Raw genomic sequence first — 26,399 nt, forward strand, 5'->3', positions numbered from 1 at the left:
GCTGGTGTGTGTGTGTGAGAGAGAGTGATGTAGTTAGAGCTCCTGCAGTGTAAAGACAGGGAGGCGTCGTGTTGTGCGTCTTGTCTTTCTCCCTCTCGGCGTCTCCTCCACCTGCTCAGGCTCACTTAGGCCTGAAGGAGCACTCGGGAGAACCGAGAGGCTGAGATTCCTGCGCTGTATTAAGTGGCCTGGGTGGGAAATACTGCAGTAGAGCAGCAGAGCAACCGGCAGCCTTTATTCTAACCTCTGTGTCTTTCTATCGTAACGAGAACCAAGAGAAAATCTCAGACGACATCCGAAGGGCGGCGAGTTTTTCACGTCGGATTAGCAGGTAGCACAGAAAACGCCACCTGTGGTGTCATATTTCCTCATTCCTGTGCATTGCACACCAGTAAATGTTTAGCACAGATGTTAATTAAAAGCTTCATTAGATATTTGCCTCCGTCTAAAAAAAGGAGAGGAAAAAAGCGACGGCTAATTATTGCGAGGTGACGACATTTGCGACTGCAGCTTTGTTTTCCAGAAGTTGAGTATATTAGCATGAGCAGCACCGTGAATGCTAATTTACTGACACTACAGGTCCAGAGCACTCCAAGCTAACGCTCGCCATTAATGACTGGGAGATATTTAGCATTATTGGCAAAATGTAAATACACATTTATCGATGCGCTGCACGGCCCCGTGCATGCAGAGCCCTGCACCATCCACCTACAGATGACAACAGTTCCTCATGGGGAGGCGAATAAATAGAGATATGTCAGCTCAAATATGTACGTTCGCATTAAAAATACAGTCAGACTCCCAGTGGAGAAGTCTTTGTTGGTGAGTAAACCTATTGCACTGTTTGTGCCATTCTTCTATACAGGGAACAAATTTAATTTTGTTCCATTTACAAAGGTCTAGTGGAGTAAGACGGTGGGTAGCCTTAAGAAAAGCACACACACAGCCTGACTGTGAAGTCTCTGTGAAGAACAAGGCAGCACTCGCTCACACACCAAATGAAATTTCAAAATAAACGACTGAGCTGTGATTTACAATTCTCCTCCGGGGCAGAGAAAAGTGAGAAAACATTTCAATCAGTCCCTCCGCCTTTGTTATGCTGCTATGAATCAGCTGTTTAAGGGACAAAACAGCTGAACGGCGGCGAGAGAAAGACTCTGAATGATTTCACACCAAAACACTGAACATATTGAGAGGTATATTCTAGAGCCCATGAAATTGGGTTTAAAGTTTTTTTGATTTGTGCCTGATTGAATCTGAGTGAATTGTGCTCAGCTAAAAACTGACTGAAAAACAACAAAGCTGGCGTCGCCTCGTGATATAATGGAATATTTCAAATACGCAGTTTATCTATAGAAACACAACAAATGAGAATCAGATAGCCGGGGAAAGCAGATCCCTAATCGCAACATCTGGGTTTGGCTTGCAGGTGTTTTTTCTGCTTTTCTTGTTAACGATTTTCCTAAAAGATTAAAAGCGACGACGCCTTCGTCCATCTTTCTAGGCTTTTACGCGAGATGAGTTGGGTCGCGGCGATTCTGAAGGTGGACATCTTTCAACAAATTAGTCCGGGGGCCATGGGAGCGAAGGGGAAAACACAAACAAAAAGCTGGATTAATAATAAGGACAATAGGACAAAAAATATGATTCGTTGGCATTATTTAACCCCTATTTCCCCCAAGATGTCGTGGGGGAGGTGGCAGGCCCGTCGAGTCCCATTGGCCTTGACTCACTTCTCAGACTCGTCTCCAATGTGCCCACACGGGCCTAACGAGAGCCCACGTAGAGACAAAAACCTATTAGTCCTCCCCAGTTACAGACAGCATCTCCATTTACAGCTGTCAATAGTACAGCTTGGCCTACAATAATTATCCCCCAGGAAGGAGCCGTCTCTGCACGGTGCGCATTAGCCCGTCCCCGAGAGACCACCAACCTGAATCCTTCGATATCTAAAGTCCCCCTGAATAGTGGCGCTTTGGGAGGCAGGATCAAGGCCCGAACTGAGGGGGGAAGTGTGTCACGAGTATTCCCACTACTCTCCTCTCTGCATTCCTCGCCTTTAACCAGATTTATCAGTGTGTGAGTGTGTGTGTGTGTGTGTGTGTGTGTGAGAGCAGGGAGAGAGTCGGTACCAGTGCAGGCGTAAAAAGAGATCAGCGTGAGTAGGAAGAGGAGAGGAGGAGGAGGAGGAGGAGGCCGCTGAAACCAGAGAGCCCGGGCAATTCCTCGCAGGATCCACCGACATGAAAGGATCGCCTCTTCGAGGTGACCTAACCGTTTAGAGCGATACCAAAGCCGTGTACAGTTAAGGGGGAAATTCAAAACACCCGGCCCGAAGAAGCCACAAAAAAGAAATCAATAGATGCAACAATAACAATAGACACCGGCAGAGTGGAATGCCACGATAGAAAATCCAATTACAAATCAAAGGAAGACATTTTTAGAACACGGGAGATCTCGAGATAAGTCTGAGGCAAAGACGGGAGAGAGATGTGACATCGAGACAATAAGAACGGCTGCTTTTTTCCCTCTTTAGACATAAGTGACGCCGAGCTTCCCGCCCAACACCACCGTCTTAGATAATAGAGTTACATTTACGAGCGTCGCCATATGCCCACCCAGCGCCTGGTAAATAGAAAATCCATGAGATGCCATGTTTTTATGACTCTGAAGACAGCTACTAACTACCACCAGCAAACCTGAGCTACCCCCGTTAGCTTCGGCTTGTACCATAAATATATTTATACTTTAATACGGGCCTACAGCGGTGAGCACTGCATCCCATAAAAGTCTCACCACACTGTAATTCATAACTCCTTCAATATCCAGCGCCATAACTCACGAAACGAGCCCCTACAATACAAATTGAGGGTAGAGGAAAAGTGACATCATCCTGCGGAAGGATGAAGCCGGCACCCCGTGTGGCGGAGAAACTCTCCCCGTGTCGCGGAGGAGGAAAGGCCCTTCAGCGGTGGTGTGATACTGCCACTTTTTGTGCGCGCGCGTGTAATCAGAAGCCCACAGTTCTCCCACCACACCGCAGGGAGTCTCTCCTTGTGTTAATGAAAACAAACATTTAGCCGGGATTTATATGCACCGCAGCCGACTACAAAGAGCATCAAAGCGAGCTGCCTGAGAACACACACCCAAACACTGCTGCACACAAATAAAGGCAAGGTATGCTTTGCTAATCTTTTATGTAATAAACTCCTGTCTTCCTGTGATATCATGCAGCACCATGTTCACACATAATAAGCAAAGCTGTTCGGAGCCCAACTTAATACAGTGTCTTATTTGAAATGCAAACAAACTGTGAGGCAGAGGCTATCACCTCAATCTATTCCCCTTCTGTTCGCTGGCTGTCATCTTACACGAGCCGATGCTGCAGCTCTGCACTGTGGCGAAGGGGAGGAAGCGGGAGAGTGTCGGCGGTGGGGGGGGGGAGGAGGAGGAGAGGGGAAAGGCGGGGGAACACAGGCGGCGTGCTACGAAGGATGGGTGATGTGGGGGAGAGACGCTGGCCACAGTGTGACTCAGAGGGATGCTTCCTCTCACAGCGCTGCAGGGCGAGGATTTACCGCAAAGAAGAAGAAAAAAAAAAGAAATAAACAGAAAAGAAAAAAGGAACAAAAGCTGCTGATACATTAAAGGGATTTGAAACAAAAAGGGGGATGTTTCATGAAAATAGCACACAGGAAGTTTCAATTTCAGCTCTGACTTGGACTTTAAAGGAATCCACTGTGGACCAAAACACACGCGCACATGCACTCGAGAGGCTCATCCCGAGGATTTGGAGGTAACAGGGTGTAGTGGAAGGTAGATGCACCTAAACTCCTGTTACATCGTGCTCGCTTGTGGAAAGGCGCTCAGAAGGATCCACGTGACGAATCGAGACATTTAAGGTTGTGGTCATCAAAGCGCTTTTGTCCCCTCAAATTTGCAATAAGCGATAACGAACATTCAACCGTTATTGGAGTTTTTGGAGGCGGCTTTGGCTTCCTCCACAGTTTGCGTGTGCTGATGACACCTGGCTGTCCACATGCCCTGCACCCCCCACTACTCCCCCACTCCATCCCTCCCAATCACAGCCCGGCTGGTGGGGTGTGCCCACTCTGGACAGATGGGTGGGAGGTGGTGAGGGCCATTACCGTGATGGCGTTGGGGAGAAAGTGGGAGGAATACGGCTCAAAACGGGAGATTGAAAGCAGGATTTTCCGGCGCCGTTATTTCCCCTCAATCACTGCAGTAACACACTGTTTACAGCAACACATGGTGCCGGTAGTAAAAACAGAATTGGACGCTCGACACCAACTCCCCCCACTCACCCATCATCCCACCACTAACGGCGCTCCCGCCCCCAACTCGCTGAATTAAAACATGTGAATTATTCAGCAGATAGACAGGCGCACGGGCTCTTAAGAGTCACCTTGTTGTTGATTTTTTCACCTCCCTTCAGAAGATTGCAGTCTTCAGGTTTCACAAAACAAGGGGATCAGTGACAGAATCAATTTCCAAAGGAGGATGGCAAACACACTCGCGCACACACACACAAAAAGGGAAAATCAATGTTAATTTGCTGAGAGATATAATTATTCAAAGTGTTGCCACTATGAGAAAAATTAAGGGGTGAAGAATGAGGCTTGCTTTGTTAATTTTAAACAAATCTCACGGCGAGAGCAGTTTTAGTTTAAACCTTAATGTGTGTTTTAAACAAATAGAGATTTTCTGTTGCCGTAACCACATGACATCAAAGGATTATACGGCGAGGATAGTCCAAAAAAGGAGATGACCAAGAAATGTGGACAAAAATAAACTGCACACATTGTAATAATGTGTGCAGTTTGCTTTGCTCGTTACTCCTCAAAGCCCTCGAAGCTCCAACTTCCTAAATTCTGGGTTAAAATTTAAATTCGTGTCTTAAAGATTCATGTGGAATGTGATTTTAGCAAACACAAGCAGGGATCAGACTGGCTAACACATGCACAACTACCACATGTAGATAAATGAGGAGCTTTCTTTGCAGTCAGCTACAGAAAAAGTTGGCATCTACTTGCATAAAAAAATCTGAGATAAAGAAGCAAATTTTTAAAGGAATTTTCCCCATTTAAAAACACAACTAACTGTAAAATTGCCTCATCTTTGCAGCACAGAAGTGACAGAGCACAACAGACTGACCGAGAAAACATTCCCAAGCACAATGAGTCATGAAGCGACTGTTGTACACAAACGCTGCGTGCTCCCACGTCACGGCGATCGCTAATTCACTGCTTTAATTTCACTCGAAAAAAGGGAGGCACTGGAGAGAGAAGAGGAAGACGGGAGGCGATGGAGAGCGGGACGGTTCAGAGGGTAGAATTAAAGGAGGTGATCCCCCGCTCCACCTCCGCCTCCTGCCCCCCCTCTTTCTACTCCTCGAAGGCAGGCTGAGGGTCAAGGGTTAGGCGGGTGAAAGTACTCTGAGTAACGGCACAAAGCGAGCGCGATGCCGTCACGTGCTGCCGAGGAGCGCGCGGAGAGACGAAAAGGGATGCGGAGCGAGGGAGAGGAGAGAGAGCGAGGGTCGACGAAGCGAGCATCAGTCTTACCTCGGGCAGGTAGAGGAAGGCAGGGGGACACTGGAGCGAGTGAGGTAGCATCCCGGAGCCGGAGAGCAGGAGGCAGCCGGAGTTGGCCATGGAGCTCAGCGTGGGGTGACGGGACGCTTTGCGCATTTAGCAGGGAGATCCTTTTGCTCTACTCTCTTCTTCTCTCTCTCTCTTTCTCTGGCTCGCTCGCTCCCACTCACTCACTCTCTCTCTCTCTCTCTCCCTCCTCGGATCAGTTCCCTTCCTCTGCCTCCTCTTGCCTTTTAAATTTCCCTTTTGCTGGCTTTTGTGTCGCTATTGAAGATGTAGCAGGGAGGCGAGCGGTGCGCAGACAATGTGCATGTTCCACGTTTATCACTATTGCACTCTCTCTCTCTCTCTCACGCTCGCTCTCTCTCTCGGTCTCTGCCGATCTCTCTCTCTCCCCTTTTCTCTCGCTCACTATCCCTGGCGCGACTCTGTTTACTTTGTGTGCGATAAAAGCCAACATAAGCATTCAGACACAGAAGGGGAGGTTCTGTGCAAGCTCGGGAGGAGGAGGAGGGGTTGAAGAGCCGACAGGGGGTTGGGTAGGTTAGGGTGGGGGTATGAAAGAAGTGCTGGTAGAATGAAAGGGGGGGGAGGGGGGGTACTGATGAAGTCCCTGGTGGATTCATACATCAAACGGGCTGGCTGAATAGCAGAGGGGATGTGAATGACATTAGAACAGCTGATCCTGGGCATTAGCACCTCGTGGGACACTGCATGCTGCCTTTTAATTGCGGCCCCCCCATCCCGCAAAAGCACACATAAACACACACCCCCCTCGGTGGTCGGGCAGCACCTCCCTCCTCTCCGCCTGTGCGTGCGTGCGCGCTCAAGGACATAAACCGTACGGCACGTATAGCAGATCTATCCGTAAAGCCAGGGGAAAGTGCGTTTACACAAAAACAGGCCCAGTCGTGACATCCCTCTTCATCTACTCAGCTGTAAACATGCATTCAGCCAAGCATGTACTGTAGAGCACGCTAAACTGTACAAGAAAAACAACTTCGAGCTTCCTTTTAATGTATTTTTCTGATTAATTCTGTTTGATACCGCTTTAAAAGAAGCAGACAAAGAGAATGCACAAGATGTATTCATTACATCACGGGCACCAGTTGGGTGTAGAGATCGAAGTCAGAGACGGGGAAAAGCAAGAAATCCAGCTTGAATGTTATCCAACGCAGCCCTGGATTCAGACCCTTGATGTTTCAGCAGAGAAATCAGAACTCGGGTCATCGACTGGGTTTGGCCAAATGTGTTTACTCTGGAGACCGTCGTCCAAAACATTTGATATATTCAGAAATTTGTCTAATAATGTTCTCTCTGTGAATTTAAGTTATCCCTGCCATCAATAACATGCAAGGTTAGATTCTCCAAAGGGGCTTTGACCAGTGCACATGCCTAGAACTGATGCTGGTTCTTAATCCCAATACCAAGAATGGGTTTAATGCAATTCCCCTACAAGGATCAATCACGAATAACTTAACTTAGCTAATTCAGCTTAACCTTATTCCAAATATTCATAAACCTCTGGAGAAATTGAAGGCATGGATGTAGCATGATCCAGACTGACATTAAACCATTAAACTCTTTACTGGATTTGTGTCTTTTGGGTTCTTGTTGAGATCGACTGTTATGCTCATAGCTTTGGTTTTTCAACAGACATGGATAACATGAAGGATGCTGCCTTCATGTGAAGGCCCGGAACTGTATTGGAAAAAGGCGACGAGCACGGATCAGGCTTAAGGCTGTCAATGCTGAAAATCAATGATTCGAAGCATCAATTGATCCGACTCTAATTCTATGAGTCGAGCATTCGTTTATCCACAAGACAGAACGTTTTGCGCTCGTGGTTGACTAATGAGAAGCTGAATCTGAGGTGCAGTGATCCTCTTCATTTAGAAGTACCGGCCAAAGCTTTGCTTTCAAAGAAGGTGGCCTTGTGGATCATTTGTGCGTAGCGTAGGTCCGGTGTAGCAGAAAGTGAATGACCGAGGGTGCAAGATGTAACATTACCAGCATTTAGCTGCAGCATTGTGAAGTGCACGCTAATAGAGGTGATTAAGTGATTGTAATCAGCTGCAAAGTGTTTAGAGATGCCTGAGTTTCAGTGTAACAGTTATCTGATTGTTGCGTAGCGTGTTGGGTGCCCTATAAGAAAGGAAATAAAGGTCCAGTTCATGTAGCATTGTGGCACTTTCTCTTCCTGCCTCGTCTTCTTCGCAGCAGAGTCGGTCCGAACGGTAAAGGTTACCAGTTAACGAGACGGGCAAGAGCAAAGTAACAGCGGCGTTTTGAACTTTCAAAGAACTTTTAAAAAGTTAATGCAAACTGTCTGAGCAAACGCTAAAACACGTCATTGTACAGGCAAAGACTTGAAAATGGAAATCATAGAAGGCGATTCAATCGGTAGATATATTTATAAGAGTTGTCTAGATTTTTTTCGGGGTCAACATGGGGGGTGGTGATTGAAACAGCTACCCGCTGCACCCGTGGTGTCACTCGACTAACACGAAGGTAGAGAAAACCCAACATTACCAAAAGAACTGTAAATATAATACCAACATACAACAACGCATCATCAACCCAGAACCCTCCACAGCAATTTCACAAACCCTACGCAACAATAGACGGCTATTTTTATATTATTATTATTTAAAACAATAAGACTGCTTACCATTATCTGAGTAAATGTTCCTTTATTTTGTCCAATAAGTAAATAAAGGAGCAAATTTTCTATTTTTTCTCAACAGACAAATTAGTGAGTCTGGAGCAGTGTTGCCAACTTAGCGACTTTGTCGCTATATTTAGCGAGTTTTCAGACCCCCTTAGCGACTTTTTTTCGCTAAGCGACAAATCTGGCGACTTTTTCTGGTATTATTGGAGACTTATTTATGACGACTTTTTGACATGAAAACGCGTATCGCTCTTACTCTCAACAAGCAGCGGTGCTGCCTTGGACATCTCGCCCGTGCCAAAGCGCTCACAGGCGGAGGATAGTCCTCCCCCAGCTGCTATCAGGGCAGGAGATGTTCACACCTGTGCGTCCAAACGGCAAATGAATCGCGCATTAGCGAAGCCGCTGCTCCCACACTGACTGTAACGCAGTCAGTTCTTCTTTTACTGTTACACTGTTTTGTGGATCACAAGGTTTAAAACTACTTATAAACACACATACACAAAGTAACTCCACCAGAGTGCCTATTTCGGGTCACTTTTGCCAGCCCAGGCCTGGATAAAGGAGCAGGGTTGGAATTGTGACATTAAAAAACAATAATTGCTAAAAGAAATTTAATTTGTAGTTCTAAATAAACTCTAAATGCATTTAGGACGTTTTTTTACTCGCTTTATGTCTCTTCCACGATGTTATTTCTCTCTCCAACAGCGTAGGTCACAATTACATTAGCATGACCAATTATGCAAATTAGGCGATGACGTCATTTGGCGACTTCTAGCGACTTTTAGGACAGCCAATAGCAATTTTCCTTACTGAGGAGTTGGCAACACTGGTCTGGAGCAGAGCTAGCTAGAACATGTATCCATGTGTGTCTCTTTCTACTAAAGTTTCACACAGTTATTGATTTGTATCGTTATAATCAGCATGTATGTTTGTTCATGCTAAGAAGCAGCTCTGCTTGCTTAATGCTCTGATCTACACAATGCATATGCAGATCTACAAAGTTCTGCTATTCCCATTTTCCTGCACGTACATTACCTGATGTGTCACCTTCTAGGTTTGCTGTTGTGGCCGTAATGACAGTAATAATTGGGTCCTGCTGTGGGACACACAACACGGCGACAGAGGAGAATTAACTCTCTCTGGGACACTCCCCTCTGCAGATTAAATAATTCCAAGCAGCCACAGGGGGATAGTTGACCTGTAATTACATATTCGGTCGTGTATTTCGCTAACTTCGAAGAGAAAAACGAAATAATAGAAAAATCATTAAATGAAATAAGCACTCACCTTTATTGGTAGTCATCTTCATTACCAATACACACGCTTTGTCTGTATAATTGGCCTGACTGTTTGATGCAAAGACCGGTCCTCGCTGATATCTGGGCGTGCTTTAGGATTAACAGTTTGGCATCGCCTGCTACAGATGGGGATCCATCTCTCCGTCCCTCCTCTATGTGTTTTCCATCTCTTGCTTTTTGGCTCCTTTTTTTTTTGTCTTTCTTTTTTCTGTATCTGTCTGTCTCACCCAGTTAATAATTCAAATGAGCACTGCCAGATCACTCCCTTCAAAGGGAGTTTCTGGAATGTTCTCAACGGTGCCTTTTCTTTATGTCATGTGAAATCAAAGCCCTCAAACAGCAGAGATATCCTCAGTTAACTCCACACACTGCTGCTCTGCCAATTAAAGAAAGATCAACAACTGCAGCGAACGGCTCATAGTTGATCACAAAAAGAAAAAATAAAAGTGATCTTAATCACCGTGATCGGTTTTGTCACCATCACCCTTCGTCTTCCAAATTTCTTCCTTCAAGTGCAATCACCACATTGCTGTGGCAGGCCCGTAATAATCAGCGTAATGATTATTACCACAATCACCATCATCGTCACTGTCACCGTCGCCTCTGTCACGTCTTTGCCCGCCTCTGTTAAAGACCACGATTTACCCTCTAAGTCCGGACTTGTGTTTGATTGTCATTAAGTCAGCAGGCGCACGGGATTTTGCAGGTGTGTGCACATTTCTGTCGACTCTCCGCTCTGGGCTCGTTTCGGGCAATGCAAGCTTTAAAATGTGTGTTCAATCTCCTTCAAAAGCATCTCCTCTGTCTTTGTATACGAGCCCGTGTTTGTCTTTTGAGCCGGCGCTACGTTAATGTGCTCCTCCAAGAAAGGTTGAAAGCAGCAGTTCTTGCAGTAAAAAGCCATCACGTGCACTGGGAGCACACTCAGCAATAATCAAAGGCAATACAAGCGGCGACTAATGGGGCCCAAACGATTGGCGGCGCACTCCAGTTCGCCGCTGTTTATCGTATGACCGCTGATCAATAGAGCACACTCACACTAATCATCATAAGAGATGACTGTTTATTTCCCTTAACTCCATCATTCTGACAGTGGGGGAAGACACATACTTCACTGACCAGTATCAATAAGTATAAAATACTGCGTTAAGGTATTCAAAAATATCTGCAACTTTACACTTTACTTTGCATTTTTAATTTATATTCAAACATATTTTATAAAGCAGGAAGTATTGTATATTTGTCGAGTCACTGTAACGTATAAATCGTTGGTGTGTAATGACTCTTCCAATTCAGGGTTTGGCTGAAACCATCACTTAATCATGATTAGATCATGAAGAAAAAGTAAACTCGTTCAATCGTTCATTCATGAATGAATCTGGGATCTTAATTACTAAAGCTATCATCACTCGAGCGTGATAGATACACCAACAGATAGAATGTGTAATGATAGAAAGCAGACCGATAGTATTAGGTAATGAGTTTCACCTAATACTTTTTTACTGTATAAAAGTACAAGTAGTGCTGAAAACATTCAAATTTAATGATGCATTCATTTAAAAAAGAACAAAAAAACAGGCTGAGATGTTTTGGGAAAAATCTGTGGAATTTCGACGTGTCGATTTTTCAAATTTCTGTTTTCCTACATTAACTCAGTCGACTGTCGCTGCATGTGCGCAGAGCTAAACAACAACAGCATTTTACTTCTTTATGATCCAAACAACTTGGCTTTAACCCTTTAAGACCTACCATAGAACCAAGTCCGCCAGAGCTTACTTTATATTTTTACATGCTGTGGAGCCATTTTTGGGAGCATTTCAAGTTGATATACATCAATACAACCATTACAGCCTAGATTTTAATAATATGTCTGCATTAAGTGCATAGAAATTACATAAATTGCAAAAAAAGTGCAATAAACTACAAAAAAATTGAAAATCATTTTTGTTTTTTTAACATATATTTCTAGTTAGAGAAATTTAAGAGGCTTATCCCTCAAAACTGTAAATACAAAAAAGTTGCACAAAATAGTTTCCCACCACAGGAAATTTATTTTAAGTGTCTTCATAGTTTTATTTTTGAAATACACCAATTTTTATATACTGCAGCAAAAACGAAAATAAATATTATAATGCAAATTTGCAAAAAAGCAGCATATGCATCAAAATAAACTATTTCCAGCAGTGCAATATGAGTCCTAAGCATCCCAGAAACGACACAGAAAGTCATAAAGTCAAATATAACTTTTAAAAACACCAGTATAGGCTCATTGAGGGCCGGATGGTAAAAAACTACATTTCCGCAAAAATGACGTCACTTCCTGTTTCGGGCGGGTCATGGTGGACATGCGATAGTTCGCGCTGACATCGAATCCAATGTAGGAAGTGTTATGAACAGCTGATCGGATCGGCAAAGCGTGTTTCTGGAATATTATGTTTTTGTTGCTGCAAGTGCTTTTTATGCAGTTTTTGCAAAGCTATATGTGGAAGGAAACTGTGACCGAGGACAAGCTGATGGCATAAGATGTAAGTACAACTCCTCCGGTTTCATATGCAAAAAAAATTATTGTGCTAGCTTACGTGGTTGCAGAGCTACCGGGATTTAAAAATAGTTACGCAAAACAGAGCGTGCTGCTCTGACCGGTTTTAAAGGGTTAAAGAGCCTGCTGTGTAGCAACGCTGGCACCGCTATCACAGGAATACCGGTGAATGTTAATTAATGACTTGTCTGAAATTTTCACACTTTGCAGATTTTTGGGCCAAACGTTTTACAGCCTTCTTTTTTATATATATATAAAGCCGTGCATCGCCACATATAAAATATTTTCCTAACACAATCCTAATATGCAAAGAAAATTTTATATTTTGTAGGTAATATTCACTGAAACATCACAACCAAAAAAAATTAAAAATCAGTTCAATTAAAAAAGCACCGTTCCGAACAATTCATCTTTTTTCCTCATTTCTTAGTAACTGAATATTTTATATATTTTTTCATTTTAGCTGAAATGTTGGTTGTGCATATAAAGCTGTGGGTGTGTGTCTGCTCTCAAATGCACCATTTGCCAAGTATCTCTAGACTGCAGAGCAGCTGAATAGATGTACTTTGCTACTGCACCCTGCACTTCACTATGGACACAGCTCCCCCATCAGGACGACCACCAGAGTCTGAACAAAACACACACATGTCAGCGTGAGCGTTATGCAATATTATTCAGCGGTCCAGTCATTCTAAATGCGTATGAAAATAAATACAGGAATGTGTCACATTCTCCGGGGGGGCGCTCCACCCTGCCGGACACGCAGCCAAGACCTCTGGAGGCGCACTCTGAGGAAAACAAAGCAGCAGTGTTTGGTGCTGGTGGATTTTGTTAAGAAGCAGTGAGGCCTTTGGAGGGGCACCGTTGAAGTGCCCCTCTGACAGGCTTCCTCATTATCTGGCATCTCCAGAGTGCCAGCCAACCCCGCTGTAGAAGAGGGGGCATGAGGACGCCTCGATCAGCCTGCCTCGAGGGTACCCAGAGAGGGGAGGGTTGTGCTCTTGCTAAAGGTCCGCTGATTATATCTCAGGCCCAGAGCTTCAGGGATCCCCACTAATTAAAGGTTGTGTCATATCTGTTAGAGATAACAAACGTATGTAGCTCGTCTTTTTTTAAAATTCCTCCGCTCCCATATCTGCACTTTACAGCATCACGTCAAGTTGCAGCCTCGGTCTGCATTCAAGGCTGACCAGCTTTCTGCACCGAGAGGAAAGGGTTTCTGTTTAACCTGCCCTCACCCATCTCAGTGTGCCAGCGGTGTTGCGGAGGCATCAGGGATCCTTTGTCTGGAGGCATAATTAAAGCTCTCGTTCATTATTTCTTCACTTTGAGCGCAGATCTGAGTAATTAGGAGGCAGTGCCACGGGGAGGCTGGAACTTTCATGGAAGCAAAGAAAAACACGCACACAATTACACATGTCTGCACAGATTAAATCGAGAAGAAAGTGAAGCCTGTGCACACAGACCCAAAAAAGCTCACTCTTAGCACCAAATGAGCTGCATTCGTCTCCCACCTATCTTCGGATGCCGATATTCTGCACCGAGTGAAGTATGCCGTTTCTTCCCTCAGAGCTGTCACGTACTAACGCATTGATTAAAAATTTGATTAAGCGGACAGTTAAGGGAGGAACTGGAGGAACGAGCTGCGACCTGCGCTCCAATCGGATGCCGGGGTAGGATGTGGGGCCCTGGCTTTTGCTGCATTTGGAGCTGAGGCACTTGCCTCTCTAATGGATTTTGAAACAGAGCTTGGCTTTTATATGGTGTCATTCATCCTCATATGTTTTCGCCTGCCGCGTCTTACAATCACTGCTTCTTTATGGCAAACTAATGCACCCAGTGCTAAGATCAGCAGGTTGGCTCTGGCCATCGCTCACTGAGCTCTGGCCAGATATTAGAGCATTTTGAAAGCTTCTACCGGGGAAGGCAGAGCAAAAGCCGAGGGGTACCGACTCTGCCTCCTCCACTGTCATATATCAACCGTCCACGCCACGCTGTCTACACCAATAACACACATACACACTGAGCCGCCGCTGCTCCGGCTGCTTTGACAAGGCAGGGAAGGAGAGGGTTGATTGAGCTTTATGGCAGCGGACAGTCAGCATCAATACATTGACCGTTTTACCACCCTCTCACCTAAAAGTCTGGTGCGCTTGCAGCTAAAAGACATCGAGGAGCGCGTGTGCGTGATACTCCTAGGTGGTATGGGTGGAAGATGGGGAAGGGTTTGGTTGAGGCATGGTGGGAGACAATAAACGGGGGCGATGGCTCACGCCCTGTTAGCCCTCTAGGCCGAGCGAGGCAGCGATAGAGAGAGAGCTGACAGGGCAGAGGGATGGCCGAGCATGGAAATCACATCAGATCAATGATGAAAAATTCAGAGGCGGCAAGAGTCGCTCTTGGGGATGATATAACACGGAGCATGTAAGCTTGTGACTACATGGACGTACATGGAGAAACTAATGTCTCAACCAGCAGATATACGAATTCAGACAATTTGTCTTTAAGCGGCTAAAACGAGTTAAATGAGAAAGGAAACGAACGCAACAGAAACAGAGGAGAATGTTTGTATATGTACACTGTTTAAAATTACAAGACTGTTTTTGGGCTTTACAATCTGCACAAAATCGATCATCCATCCATCCTTGAACCCTCAGTTACGTCCCAAAACATCCTTCACCAGGAATAAAAATGCTCGGGAGAAAAGCAGCCGAGAAGCTTACCACCTGCCTACATGACGTGTGTATATCAAATATATCACACTGTTAGAAACTATTAGGGCTTCAGTTTCTAGATTTGCAGGGGAAAGACTCATAATTTTATTCAAATAGCACTTTTTCAGACAAACTCCACACATTAATAACATGCATACATATGCATACGTCTCTATAGGGCTGTTCGATATAACGATATACATCGGGTGACGATATCACGCTATCGTTTGTTTCGTGGTGTCGCAAAATAAACTGTTTACGGAAATATTTTCTCTCTCTCTCTTATATGTAAGATAACCACACTACGGGCGGACAACCGACTGTTTTTAAGTGTTGTCGTTAGCAACAACAACAGTAAAACCATTGCGTGGCTCCGCCGTCCGCTTGTTTATTTTCCACATAAACCTTTCAAAATAAAGCTGAAGATCCCATTGAGATTTTTCAAAATAAACATAATTACGTGAAATAGTTTGCAGAGTGTTTACGGACGAGAAGCTAAAAAGAGCCGTCAGGTGCTAAAAAATAAACCTTATGTAACGCAAAGTTATTTAAGGACTAGTTTTATTGCAATGGATGAGTTTACTGACTGACGCCCAGAAGAAATAGTTCTTTATGGAGCCTCGATGGTGTGAATGATGAGACCACAGACTCATCTTGTACCAAAAATATATTGAATAAATGGGGGAAAGGGGAAGTGGAACAAAATAATTAATGCAACACACAACGTAAACAAATGCCCGCAATTAATTAAAAAATTAATTGCTGTGATTTTCTGTGCAAGAGTCCCTTTTGGTCCTTTTCTTTTTAAAATTCACTTTAAAAAGAAAAGATCGACTGCTTACTGACAACCAAAAGGTTGTTTTTGGTAGATATTAAGGACACTTGCCGCTGAGGTGAAATGAGTTTATAGATAGCCGTTCTAAACGCCATAAGCTTACAGCCACAGCAGGAGTCGAACCTGCAAGTATCCCTCCACAGCCGGTTTTCATACTTGCCGCGACGTGGAAGGAGCAAATCAGGAGAAGGGGATCAAATCAGCTGACGTGGGTCTTGTGACAGTGTGTAGTTGATATGGGTTACACTTAGAACACGCCCTGTAATAAATACTCACAAAGAAAATTCTAACTTATGTAACACTCGAGTCCAGGTACACGACGTCCAGCTGAAAACACTTCACAGAGTTGCCCGAGATTCACAGAATTTACAGAAAATGTAACATTTTTGTGATACATATCGTTGTCGGGACGATAAATGTCTTATGATATGAGATTTTGGTCATATTGCACAGCCCTAAGTCCCTACATGCTGTATATACGTGACGATCACAAACAAAAAATAGTGTGGCCGCCACTCGATTCATAGTTAAAAGACTCTAATCAGATGATCAGAGAGGAGGACAACCAGAATATGATCCCAGCAGCTCCACTTCATAAACTGAGCCAAGCAGATATGTTACATGTGATTAATATATATATAACAGAAACATGAAAGCATCACAATGTTTTATTAGCTTCAGGTTAGCTTAGCTGTCGACGAGGACGAGCCTATAATGATTAACCCTTTAAGACCTACCAAAGAACCAAGTCCGCCAGAACTTATATTATAGTTTTACATGCTGTGGAGCCATTTTTGGGAGCATTTCAAGTTGCTATACATCAATACAACCATTATAGCCCAGAGTTTAATAATATGTCTGCATTAAGTGCATAGTAATTACATAAATTGCAAAAAAGTGCAATAAACTACAAAAAAAATGAAAATTGTTTTTGTTTTTTAACATATATTTCTAGTTAGAGAAATTTAAGAGGCTTATCCCTCAAAACTGTAAATACAAAAAAGTTGCACAAAATAGTTTCCCACCACAGGAAATTTATTTTGAGTGTCTTCATAGTTTTATTTTTGAAATACACCAATTTTTATATACTGCAGGAAAAACGAAAATGAATATTATTGTGCAAATTTGCAAAAAAGCAGCATATGCATCAAAATAAACTATTTCCAGCAGTGCAATATGAGTCCTAAGCATCCAAGAAACCACACAGAAAGTCATAAAGTCAAACATAACTTTTAAAAACACCAGTATAGGCTCATGAGGCCCAGATGGTAAAAAAACTACATTTCCGCGAAAATGACGTCACTTCCTGTTTTGGGCAGGTCATGGCAGACATGTGAAAGTTCACGCTGACGTCTATTCCAACATAGGAAGTGTTATCAACAGCTGATCAGATCGGCAAAGCGTGTTTCTGGAATATTATGTTTTTGTTGCTGCAAGTGCTTTTTATGCAGTTTTTGCAAAGCTATATGTGGAAGGAAACTGTGACCGAGGACAAGCTGATGGCATAAGATGTAAGTACAACTCCTCTGGTTTCATATGCAAAAAAAATTATTGCGCTAGCTCACGTGGTTGCAGAGCTACCGGGATTTAAAAATAGTTATGCAAAACAGAGCGTGCCCGCTCCGATCGGTTTTAAAGGGTTAATGAAACTGTAGGCAAACACTTGGAACTAGATGAGGACCTGGTGGCTCACAGAGCACATGACCATCGAAGGGTTTATTAGCTGTGATCATTTTAATAACCTTTCTACTGACGTGTCCCTTTGTCCTTATTTATAAACCCCATAACAGCTGGTGTCAAACGATATATATGGTAAACCACAATGACACAGAGGTACGCTTCCCTTTGTTAGACCAGCTAATATAAGATTCAGAGAGCTCTTTGAATCCAATATTAGCTGGGATTTAACCGGGCAAGGTGTTTTCATTTGAGTACATCTGTTAAAAAAGCTTTACAAATGCATGTGCACATAAAAGAGCACTACCCAAAACAGACACATGCTTGATTTGCAGGATTTATAAATATGAAACATGTCTGCTTGTGAGGTATTTAATTATCCAGACGAACCTTTTGATACTTAGCGCACGTTAGTTTTAAAGGATCAGCAAAATAGTACAAATGTTCTTAAATGTGCATTTGTTTTTATATATTTTATCATTTCAAGATTTCTATAACATGCCAGGTACAATTTCATATTGCAGTGTTATTGAATATACAAATATATAATTACATTGGGGCTACTTAAACTATCCACACCATCATGTGTGTGTTTCTTGAAGTGAACTTCACTTCATTTTTGTACCTCAGACATGCTACACAGCACCAGGATACTGTAATCACGCCACTGCTAAGCTAGTCAGAGGAACGCTCTCAAATCCAGTCCTCGGGGTTCAGAGCACTGCTGCTCCTCTCTTCCGCCCCCTTGTTAATTGCATTCACCTGTTGTCCGCGGCCTAACCGCAGCCCCACAGACAGAGTGAATACTCCCTGGCACCAGCGCTTTGCAGTCTGAGGACCGTGTGTGAAAACACGAGACAGTGCACGGTCCCCGTCGAGCACATTCGTGGCCAAAATGTTCCAAAATTCAAATCCGTCCAGAGCAATCTGTCTCAGAATCTGCCATCCGAGTGCATTTCAGATTCCACTGACATTCTGTTAAAAAGGAAAAAGGAAAAAGAAGCACCCTTAACCATAATGGCTTCAGCCCCAACGCAAAGTCAATTACATAGATTGGTGCAGTGACATAAAGTGTATTCCATTTGGGAGCAGATTGGTCATGCCCAGTAATGTTCCCTTCCTGCAGGCATACCTTTGACCATTACTCTAAACAGGCATTCGGGGAACCAGAGACCTATTTCGCACAACTGTGAATGCCGGTGTGTCTCCCAGAGGGGTCAGGGGTTCACACTGCAACTACCATGCTCTCATATTTAGCAGCGGCAGGTGAGAAATGGTACATCAATACTGTCAGACGCACTGGGCCAAAGCGGCCTCCTGCGCACACATATCATATTAGAACGGAGCGTAAGAAACCACAGCCGGGCCAGAAGGTGTCGGGAAATGTGCGTACGTGCGTGTGTGCAACTGGAAACATCTAAAATGCTCGAAATGTGTTGGATTTTAAAACATTATTGGTGCAGCTACCTCATTTATCGACGCACCTGTCCCTAACCTCAGACCATTTAAAAACCATCGAACGCGAACGCCGCGGAGATGGCTTTGATCATCAAACTCGAGCTGATGGCGTTCGTGTTTTTCCAATCTGAGCGATAAATCACTCCGCTGTTTATTTCAAAAGGATAACGCCACTTGCTTTTCCTCATACATGTTTAAATTTTTAATGTAACTAATGAGGATGAATGCGTTTGAAGTGACGACTGACACATCGATTCATTAAGACTTCTCGAGCTTTAATATTTTTGTGGACCGACGCTCGAGACGAACGAGGAATGTGACGGTTTTTAAAAGATTGATCAGTTACTTGAAAATTAATCAACAAGTTAATCAAGAACCAAACAAAGGAAGCAGGTTTCAACCCTTCTGGGAAGCTTTTGTGTATGAGCGTCTTAAATTTAGTGGCTAATTTAAGGGTCCATTGAGGCTTTCTCCACAGCTCCATTTCTAGACTTTTAGTCTCCTGCAAGCTTAATGATTTCTTTTCACCCAATACTGTCAATGTCCAAGTCTAAAGGTGCCTGGAGGCTATGGACATCACAGTGGTTTCTCCCTGAAGGCTCCTGTTCTGGCTCCAGGTCCTATCGGCTTCAAAAGTGCAACCACAGGCTTTCTTTTTTTAGTGTTGCAAGGCAGAGCACAATCACTGAAGGAGTACTACTACAATCACTAAAGTGGATTTGTTTGTTCAATTGTGTTGCATCAAATTTGCTAGAGCTCCACTTTACAGTTTCTAGAGCCGATTGTTGTGCAGGCTGGCTTTCGCGTGCACCAAGTGGTTCTCCAAACTGAAATTGTTCCATCTTCAGATGTTTATAGAAATTAATAAGTGTGTTTTTATTTCTTACTAGCCTATTATACGTTAGTGGGCTAAAGTTAATCGTGAATATCTGCTTTACCACTGGACCAGATATCTATCGAGCTCAGAGATTTGACTAAATTTGGGGATTTATACATTTTTTCCAGGTGGACGCTTTAAACAAAGGGGTTAAATCAGCGCCCTCCTTTGAATTGCCATCTCAAACACCATTTGAACCAAATGTCAGACTGTTGAATGTTTTATGTAGTCTTTTTTTTCCTACCAGCGCTTGGTAAGAGCCTGTGTTTTTAGAAGTGCTACTTAAATAGACGCTCTAAATATAAAGTTTGCGTGGGTGTGTTACTCTGCCCCAGTCCCAATGTGTTTCCCTCAGCGCTTGTATCTCCGTGGGAGCGTCTCCGGCTGTGGATGTGTTCGTCGTGTAGGTACCTGCGCGGTTATAAAACCCTTCTGTGTAGAACGAATCGCCCGGAGCATCTGCTGTCGCTACCCGTGATCCAACCCTGCCCTCTGACCACATCGCGGGCAGCATCCCCCCGCCCCCGCCCTCTTCCCATTCCACCGCCATCAAAACGTAGCTACGGGGACTCGCACGCTGATACAGATTTTCCACGGACATCTGCCCTGGAACGATGGCGGCTGGAAGAGAAAGGGTTTGCCCAAAGGAGGTGGAAGAAATGTGAGTGTAATATCTCCGAGCGGGAGTCGTGAATGCGCTATGATACCGAACCAAAACGCTGCGATCGCTGCTCAATATTTCAAAAGATGTCTGGCTTTAATGCCGCCCTGTTGAGGCCATAATATTGATGGTTCGATGGGAAATGTTAAAGTGTCAAACTCTGCAAGGCGCATCTCTGGAGGGAAGAAAATTACACACATACATACACAAACATGAAGGTATCATATAGGTAAATGTTGAAGTGCAGCACCCTCGGAGAGAGCGATTGTTTTTCCTGGTCAAGCGTGTCCTTTGCCATCGTTCACGCTCGTGTTGCTGTATTACTTCCTGTGACGCTTGCTCGCTCTTTCCCTAATGCTTCTTTTTCTCCACTCTCCAAATGCTATCTGTCAGTAGGTGTTGCAGGACTGATAGAGGCTTGTCTGTTGCCTTTCTCATTACAGCGGGGGAGACAAAACCCAGCGAGTGCAGTAACCTTTCATGGAGACAGAGGGAGGGAGGCATCCGCACAGAGCCGGCACCTCCGTCTACTTGACATAACCCTATTACCGCTTCCTTAATTTGTCCCGCCGTGACAACTCGCGGCCAAAGAAACGGTTAAAAGAATGAGTGAACAAAAGCTGCATTGCATTATGGGGAGTGGAGGAGGGAAGAAGGGAGTCTTTGAGGGTGGAAGACAATGGGGAGGCTGAGCTGATGCATCAGCCATACCGGATCATTTCTAAACTGCCACACGTTATCCGGAGGTGGGCCCGGATATACTGATAGCTCTCAGTTTCAGCTCAGGGGCTCGTTTTTTTCAAAGATTTTTGTCTTTAATGTTCATTATTTAAGTTCCTCTTTCAAATTCTCTTCCTCGTCCAAGTTACGAGAGCTTAAAACGCCACCCAGGCTGATCACATTTCACTTAATCAAAAGAGTTTGCCAACAGTTTACAGGAGCGCGATTTCAAAAAGCTCCAAAACGGCGACGACGAGGTTTGTTTTTTTCTTCTTTCTTTGGCCTCGTTTCCCTTTAAGGTCTGCTTTAGTTAAACGCAATAATGTTTCTTCCCTCATTTAACATTTACAAACAGCAAAGGCTCCAAAGAAACCTTCAGCGCTTCTGCTTTGTTTCCCAAATCTGTTTGTACAAAAATATGATCAAAGCTCCGAGCAGTCAGACTGTACCTCGACATGAAAACGACAATGCCTCAGAAATAACTAAATGACTGGCAAAATGAGTAACAGCTTCAAAATGGCTGATAATAAGAGCAGCTGAAGTACGAGCTCAGTGAAAGTGCCAGACACTCAGACAAATGTGACACTAAATCCCGCATTTGGCACATCCTAAGTAAACAAAAGTGTTGATAAAAGGAAGCTGAGGCAATCTTCTTTTGTATGTAAAATTTGAGGAAAGAGGGGGGGGCTTTTCTCTGTCTGTGACCGCCCAACATGTGAGGAGAATCTCAACTCAAAGGCAAATAAGCTGTAGCATTTAAAAATCTAATAAAGAAAAAACAACCACACAGGAAGAATGAATTAACCTGGAAGCGGTTGCAGAAATACCTGTTTTACACCCTAATTTTACATCTCTCACGCTCGCTAGTATTCTCGAGCGATGCCGTTTCAGCGGTGAGCAACAATTTACTCAAGCACAATCCATAAGTATAGATTCGAGGTACTTATAAATCCCATTTTACACCGATACGTACTATGTTGTACATCTACTCTGCTCGCTGGAAATATTGCACTTTCTCCGCCTCTGCATCCGTCTGTTTGCTCATTCATATACTTAAACGCCAGGCGCCCAAAACGGACAATCATAAATAACAGCACGGCATAAAAAACAAAGCTGAACAAAATAAAGGAAAACGTGGTAACGAGAAAGAAGAAACTGTCCTTTCGTTCATTTAAGTCTTTATGTCTTAAAGACATAAAGACTTGGATGGCCACTAACTTTCTGCTTCTTAACTCAGATAAAACTGAGGTCATTGTACTCGGCGCTGAAAAGCTTAGAAATATGGTATCTAACCAGATTCTTACTCTGGATGGCATTACCTTGGCCTCCAGTAACACTGTGAGGAACCTTGGAGTCATTTTTGACCAGGATATGTCCTTCAACGCACATATTAAACAAATATGTAAGACTGCGTTCTTCCATTTGCGCAACATCTCTAAAATTAGAAATATCCTGTCTCAGAGTGACGCTGAAAAACTAGTTCATGCATTTATTACTTCCAGGCTGGACTACTGCAATTCATTATTATCAGGATGTCCAAAAAACTCACTGAAAAGCCTTCAGTTAAACCAAAATGCTGCAGCAAGAGTACTGACAGGGACTAGAAAGAGAGAGCATATTTCTCCTGTTTTGGCTTCCCTTCATTGGCTTCCTGTTAAATCCAGAATTGAATTCAAAATCCTGCTCCTCACATACAAGGTCTTAAATAATCAGGCCCCATCTTTTCTTAATGACCTTGTAGTACCATATCACCCTATTAGAGCACTTCGCTCTCGCTCTGCAGGCCTACTTGTTGTTCCTAGAGTATTTAAAAGTAGAATGGGAGGCAGAGCCTTCAGTTTTCAGGCCCCTCTTCTGTGGAACCAGCTTCCAGTTTGGATTCAGGAGACAGACACTATCTCTACTTTTAAGATTAGGCTTCAAACTTTCCTTTTTGCTAAAGCATATAGTTAGGGCTGGACCAGGTGACCCTGAATCCTCCCTTAGTTATGCTGCAATAGATGTAGGCTGCCGGGGGATTCCCATGATGCATTGAGTTTTTCCTTTCCAGTCACCTTTCTCACTCACTATGTATTAACAGACCTCTCTGTATTGAATCATATCTGTTATTAATCTCTGTCTCTCTTCCACAGCATGTCTTTATCCTGTCTTCCTTCTCTCACCCCAACCGGTCGCAGCAGATGGCCCCGCCCCTCCCTGAGCCTGGTTCTGCCGGAGGTTTCTTCCTGTTAAAAGGGAGTTTTTCCTTCCCACTGTCGCCAAAGTGCTGCTCATAGGGGGTCATATGATTGTTGGGCTTTTCTCTGTATCTATGAAGTGCCTTGAGGCGACTTTTGTTGTGATTTGGCGCTATATAAATAAAATTGAATTGAATTGAATTGAATTAGCGTCGACTGTTAGAAATGAGAGTTTCCTCTGGACTCGCCACCAAATGTTTAAAATGTTGGTTAGATTTGAATCCATCAGAAATAGCAATCCAATAATCTTAATGAAATGGAAAGAAGTGGCGTTTACATAGCACTTCTCCAGTCTCACTGACCACTCAGAGTGATTTAATCTGAATATAATCATACAATTAGCTTCAATGGATAGTTTGTCATTTAAAGCTGGGAGAATAAGATTCTAAGCATTTTTATTTTCCTGCAATTAACTAATTCCACTAAAAAGGCCAAAAAGCAATATTCCTAATTCATTAAGCAAAGTCCTTCTACAAGCAAGTCTTGCCACTCTGCAGCCAACTTGGCCTGCAGGCGCTTATTTTGGGCTAACAAGACGGAGCCCTTATCTAAATGAATGAGGAGCAAACGCTTGTGACAGAAAGCACACAAACTAAAAAAAAAGGCAGGAAATGGCGTTTCCGTGTGCAAAAGTTCACATTACAGTTTCATTTCGGCCCACCGTGGCTGCGCTTTTATCATCTCTGACTCCTTCCACTACAGCGCAGAACAAAGGTGAGGCTAATTCACCTCATGAAATATACATAACTACATCTTAATTAACATAATGAGTTGATAAACCTGCCACCACGCAGTTGAAACTGTTGTAAACCTTGGCTGTGCTCTCGTGTCTACATTATGCTTCCCGGTTCGGCTGCTGATTGGCTCTTTAGGGGCAGACGCCGCGGTCGCTCTGCAGACTTCAGCTGTAGAGTCGAGGCGGTGTCACATCTAATCCACACACAGTCTCCTTCCTCTTTTTAAAAGACATCTTTCAAGCACGTGTGAATTGCTTTTTCAGGCAGGGACTATTTTCTGTGGCGGTTTGATCTACGTTCGGTATATTTGGGGCGGCAAGAGGGGTTTGTATAAATAAAGTAGAGGGTGTGTGTTGGTGTTAATGAAGGAACACGCCACCCACGTGCAGCGCTGTTGCTCACTGATGTATTTTTAATGGTTTTAGGACAACAAAGGAGTTCTGGGGTACAAAGGAATGAGCTTTGGATACTTGTTAGTCGCGGAGGTTTGTGGTGGTCTTTTGCTCTTTTAATGGGAATTGCTGACAAAAACAAAACTACGTGGGACTTGTCCCTTGAGTGCACACCGCTGATGGTAATTCTGGGCCTCAAGTGCAAATGTCAGTTCAGGAGATTAATTTGTTACAGAGTAAGAGAATTATAGCTGTATGCTGTGTAGCAGTAGCAACATTCGAAGCACAAAAACAGTAGCACACACAAAGACTTCTTCCCAGCGGTGGTGAGTTTTAAAAAGTACTCTTCAAGCCTCCACTCCAGCTGTAGTACCTGTTTTGCAAGCAGACTTTAATGTCTCGGGGAAGCATCAGGTATGGGCCAAGTGTTGTTTGGAAGATGCTGGAGACAGTCCACAGTCATCCTGCCCACCTCAGAGGCTGAAACCCCCTCGTGGCTCGAGCAGATTGCTCTCCCTCTTCCTGGCCTCTGATCTGGGTTGCAGCGGTGGCAGCCATGGGTGTGGGTTCAACGCCTGAGTGCGGGAGCTGTCTATGTAGAGAGATTAAAGGGCCTGTATCGATCCACAAGCGCTCATGCATTTTGCATGAGGGAGACATTGTCAAAGAGGCGTCTCAGATTAAAAAAAAAAAAAAAAAAACACTAGTAGAGGGAGAGTTGTTGAAAATATGCTGAACTCTGTGAAAAATCTTAATGTTGAAGTGTTATGCATGTAAACTCGCTTTTATATATTGGATTGTCCGTGAACTCTCATCGACCCGAGATATTACTCGTTTTTCATTTCCTCCCCTCCTCGACACCCCTCCACGCCGTCTTCTTCTCTGGTTGTAATGCTGAAGTCAGAATGTGAAAAACAAGCACCCCGAAAAAAAAAAAGAAAAAGAAGAAGAAAAACTGGCAGCCAGAGAGTGTCTAATGGCGGCAGTGAGTCCGTTGGAGAATTCTCAAGTAGAGTGTGAATTATTTAGGATGTGTGGCTAGTGTGCAGAGCATGAAGCCACCCCGCCCGGCAACCGCCAAGCAGCAGAGTGGCCGAGAAAATTCAGTGTGCAACAAACATTCGCCCGGCTGAGGTCTTTATTTCTCTTGCTCTGCTTCGGCTTGGTGGACTGAAAGGCTGAGGATGTGCTTGCAGCTTCAGACAGACGAGCAGATGCAGTGAGCGTCTGATTGAATGCATATCTTCAAAAACAAAGTGAGGCGCGGCGAAGCCACTTTGACCTATTTACAGTCCCCATGATGCAGCCGATTATGCATCATCAACATTTCATGCAGGTCAGCATGCATGTTTAACGGCGTGCCACCGTATCGTACTGAGGACCCCCCCCCCCACCCCACCCACCCAGTCTGAGAGCCCCTCGGAGCCTTCTTATCCTGCAAGCATGTGTCAATCTCACCTAAACGACCCCGATAACAAGACAAAAGCAATCAATCTCTGATATTGGCCGGGTGGGAGAGTCGGGGATAACACCGACGCTATCAGCGAACGCCAACAAAGACGGAGATTTCCTGCGTGGGGATGATTAGAAACACGGTAGCTCTGACTCACTGATCTGCGGCGGGTTAAACAGAGGCGGCTGTCATCACTGGCAAATGATGACGCCGAGCACCGATAGAGGAGATGGGATCTAGGTGTGTGTGTGTGCTCATGCAAAACACACCAGTGTACTTGTATACACTTGCCGAGGCAGGCTCACACATACAAACCAGATACTGTATATCTGAACACTGCAACGTTAGGTTCAAGTTATTCAGGCTTTTTGTAGTTTAACCAGAGATAAGTAATCAGGAAGGACTACAAATAATGATTAAACCCATCTGATACACAGGCTTTATTTAGTGGTTATGTAATGTACTCGCTTATTTGGCTGTATGCAAAGTGCTGGGAAGCTTTTAAACAACAA

At 44.0% G+C, this 26,399-nt stretch overlaps 1 protein-coding gene across 5 annotated transcripts in view; it reads right to left on the minus strand.

Moving 5' to 3' along the window:
• Window positions 1–26,399, minus strand: part of LOC146519468 (RNA binding protein fox-1 homolog 3-like) — a 358,350-nt gene that overhangs the window by 97,261 nt on the left and 234,690 nt on the right. Inside the window, exon 1 of one of the 5 annotated variants that reach the window (XM_085158199.1) lies at window positions 5,586–25,776. The exons of the other annotated variants lie outside the window; for them this stretch is intronic. Coding sequence (XP_085014325.1) covers window positions 5,586–5,711 — 126 coding nt within the window. The 5' untranslated portion in view covers window positions 5,712–25,776. Of the gene's footprint in view, window positions 1–5,585; window positions 25,777–26,399 lie in introns of those variants that run through there. 5 annotated transcript variants of the gene reach the window in all.

The sequence above is a fragment of the Neolamprologus multifasciatus genome, chromosome 4 (genome assembly GCF_963576455.1).
Source record: "Neolamprologus multifasciatus chromosome 4, fNeoMul1.2, whole genome shotgun sequence".
Classification (NCBI taxonomy): domain Eukaryota; kingdom Metazoa; phylum Chordata; class Actinopteri; order Cichliformes; family Cichlidae; genus Neolamprologus; species Neolamprologus multifasciatus.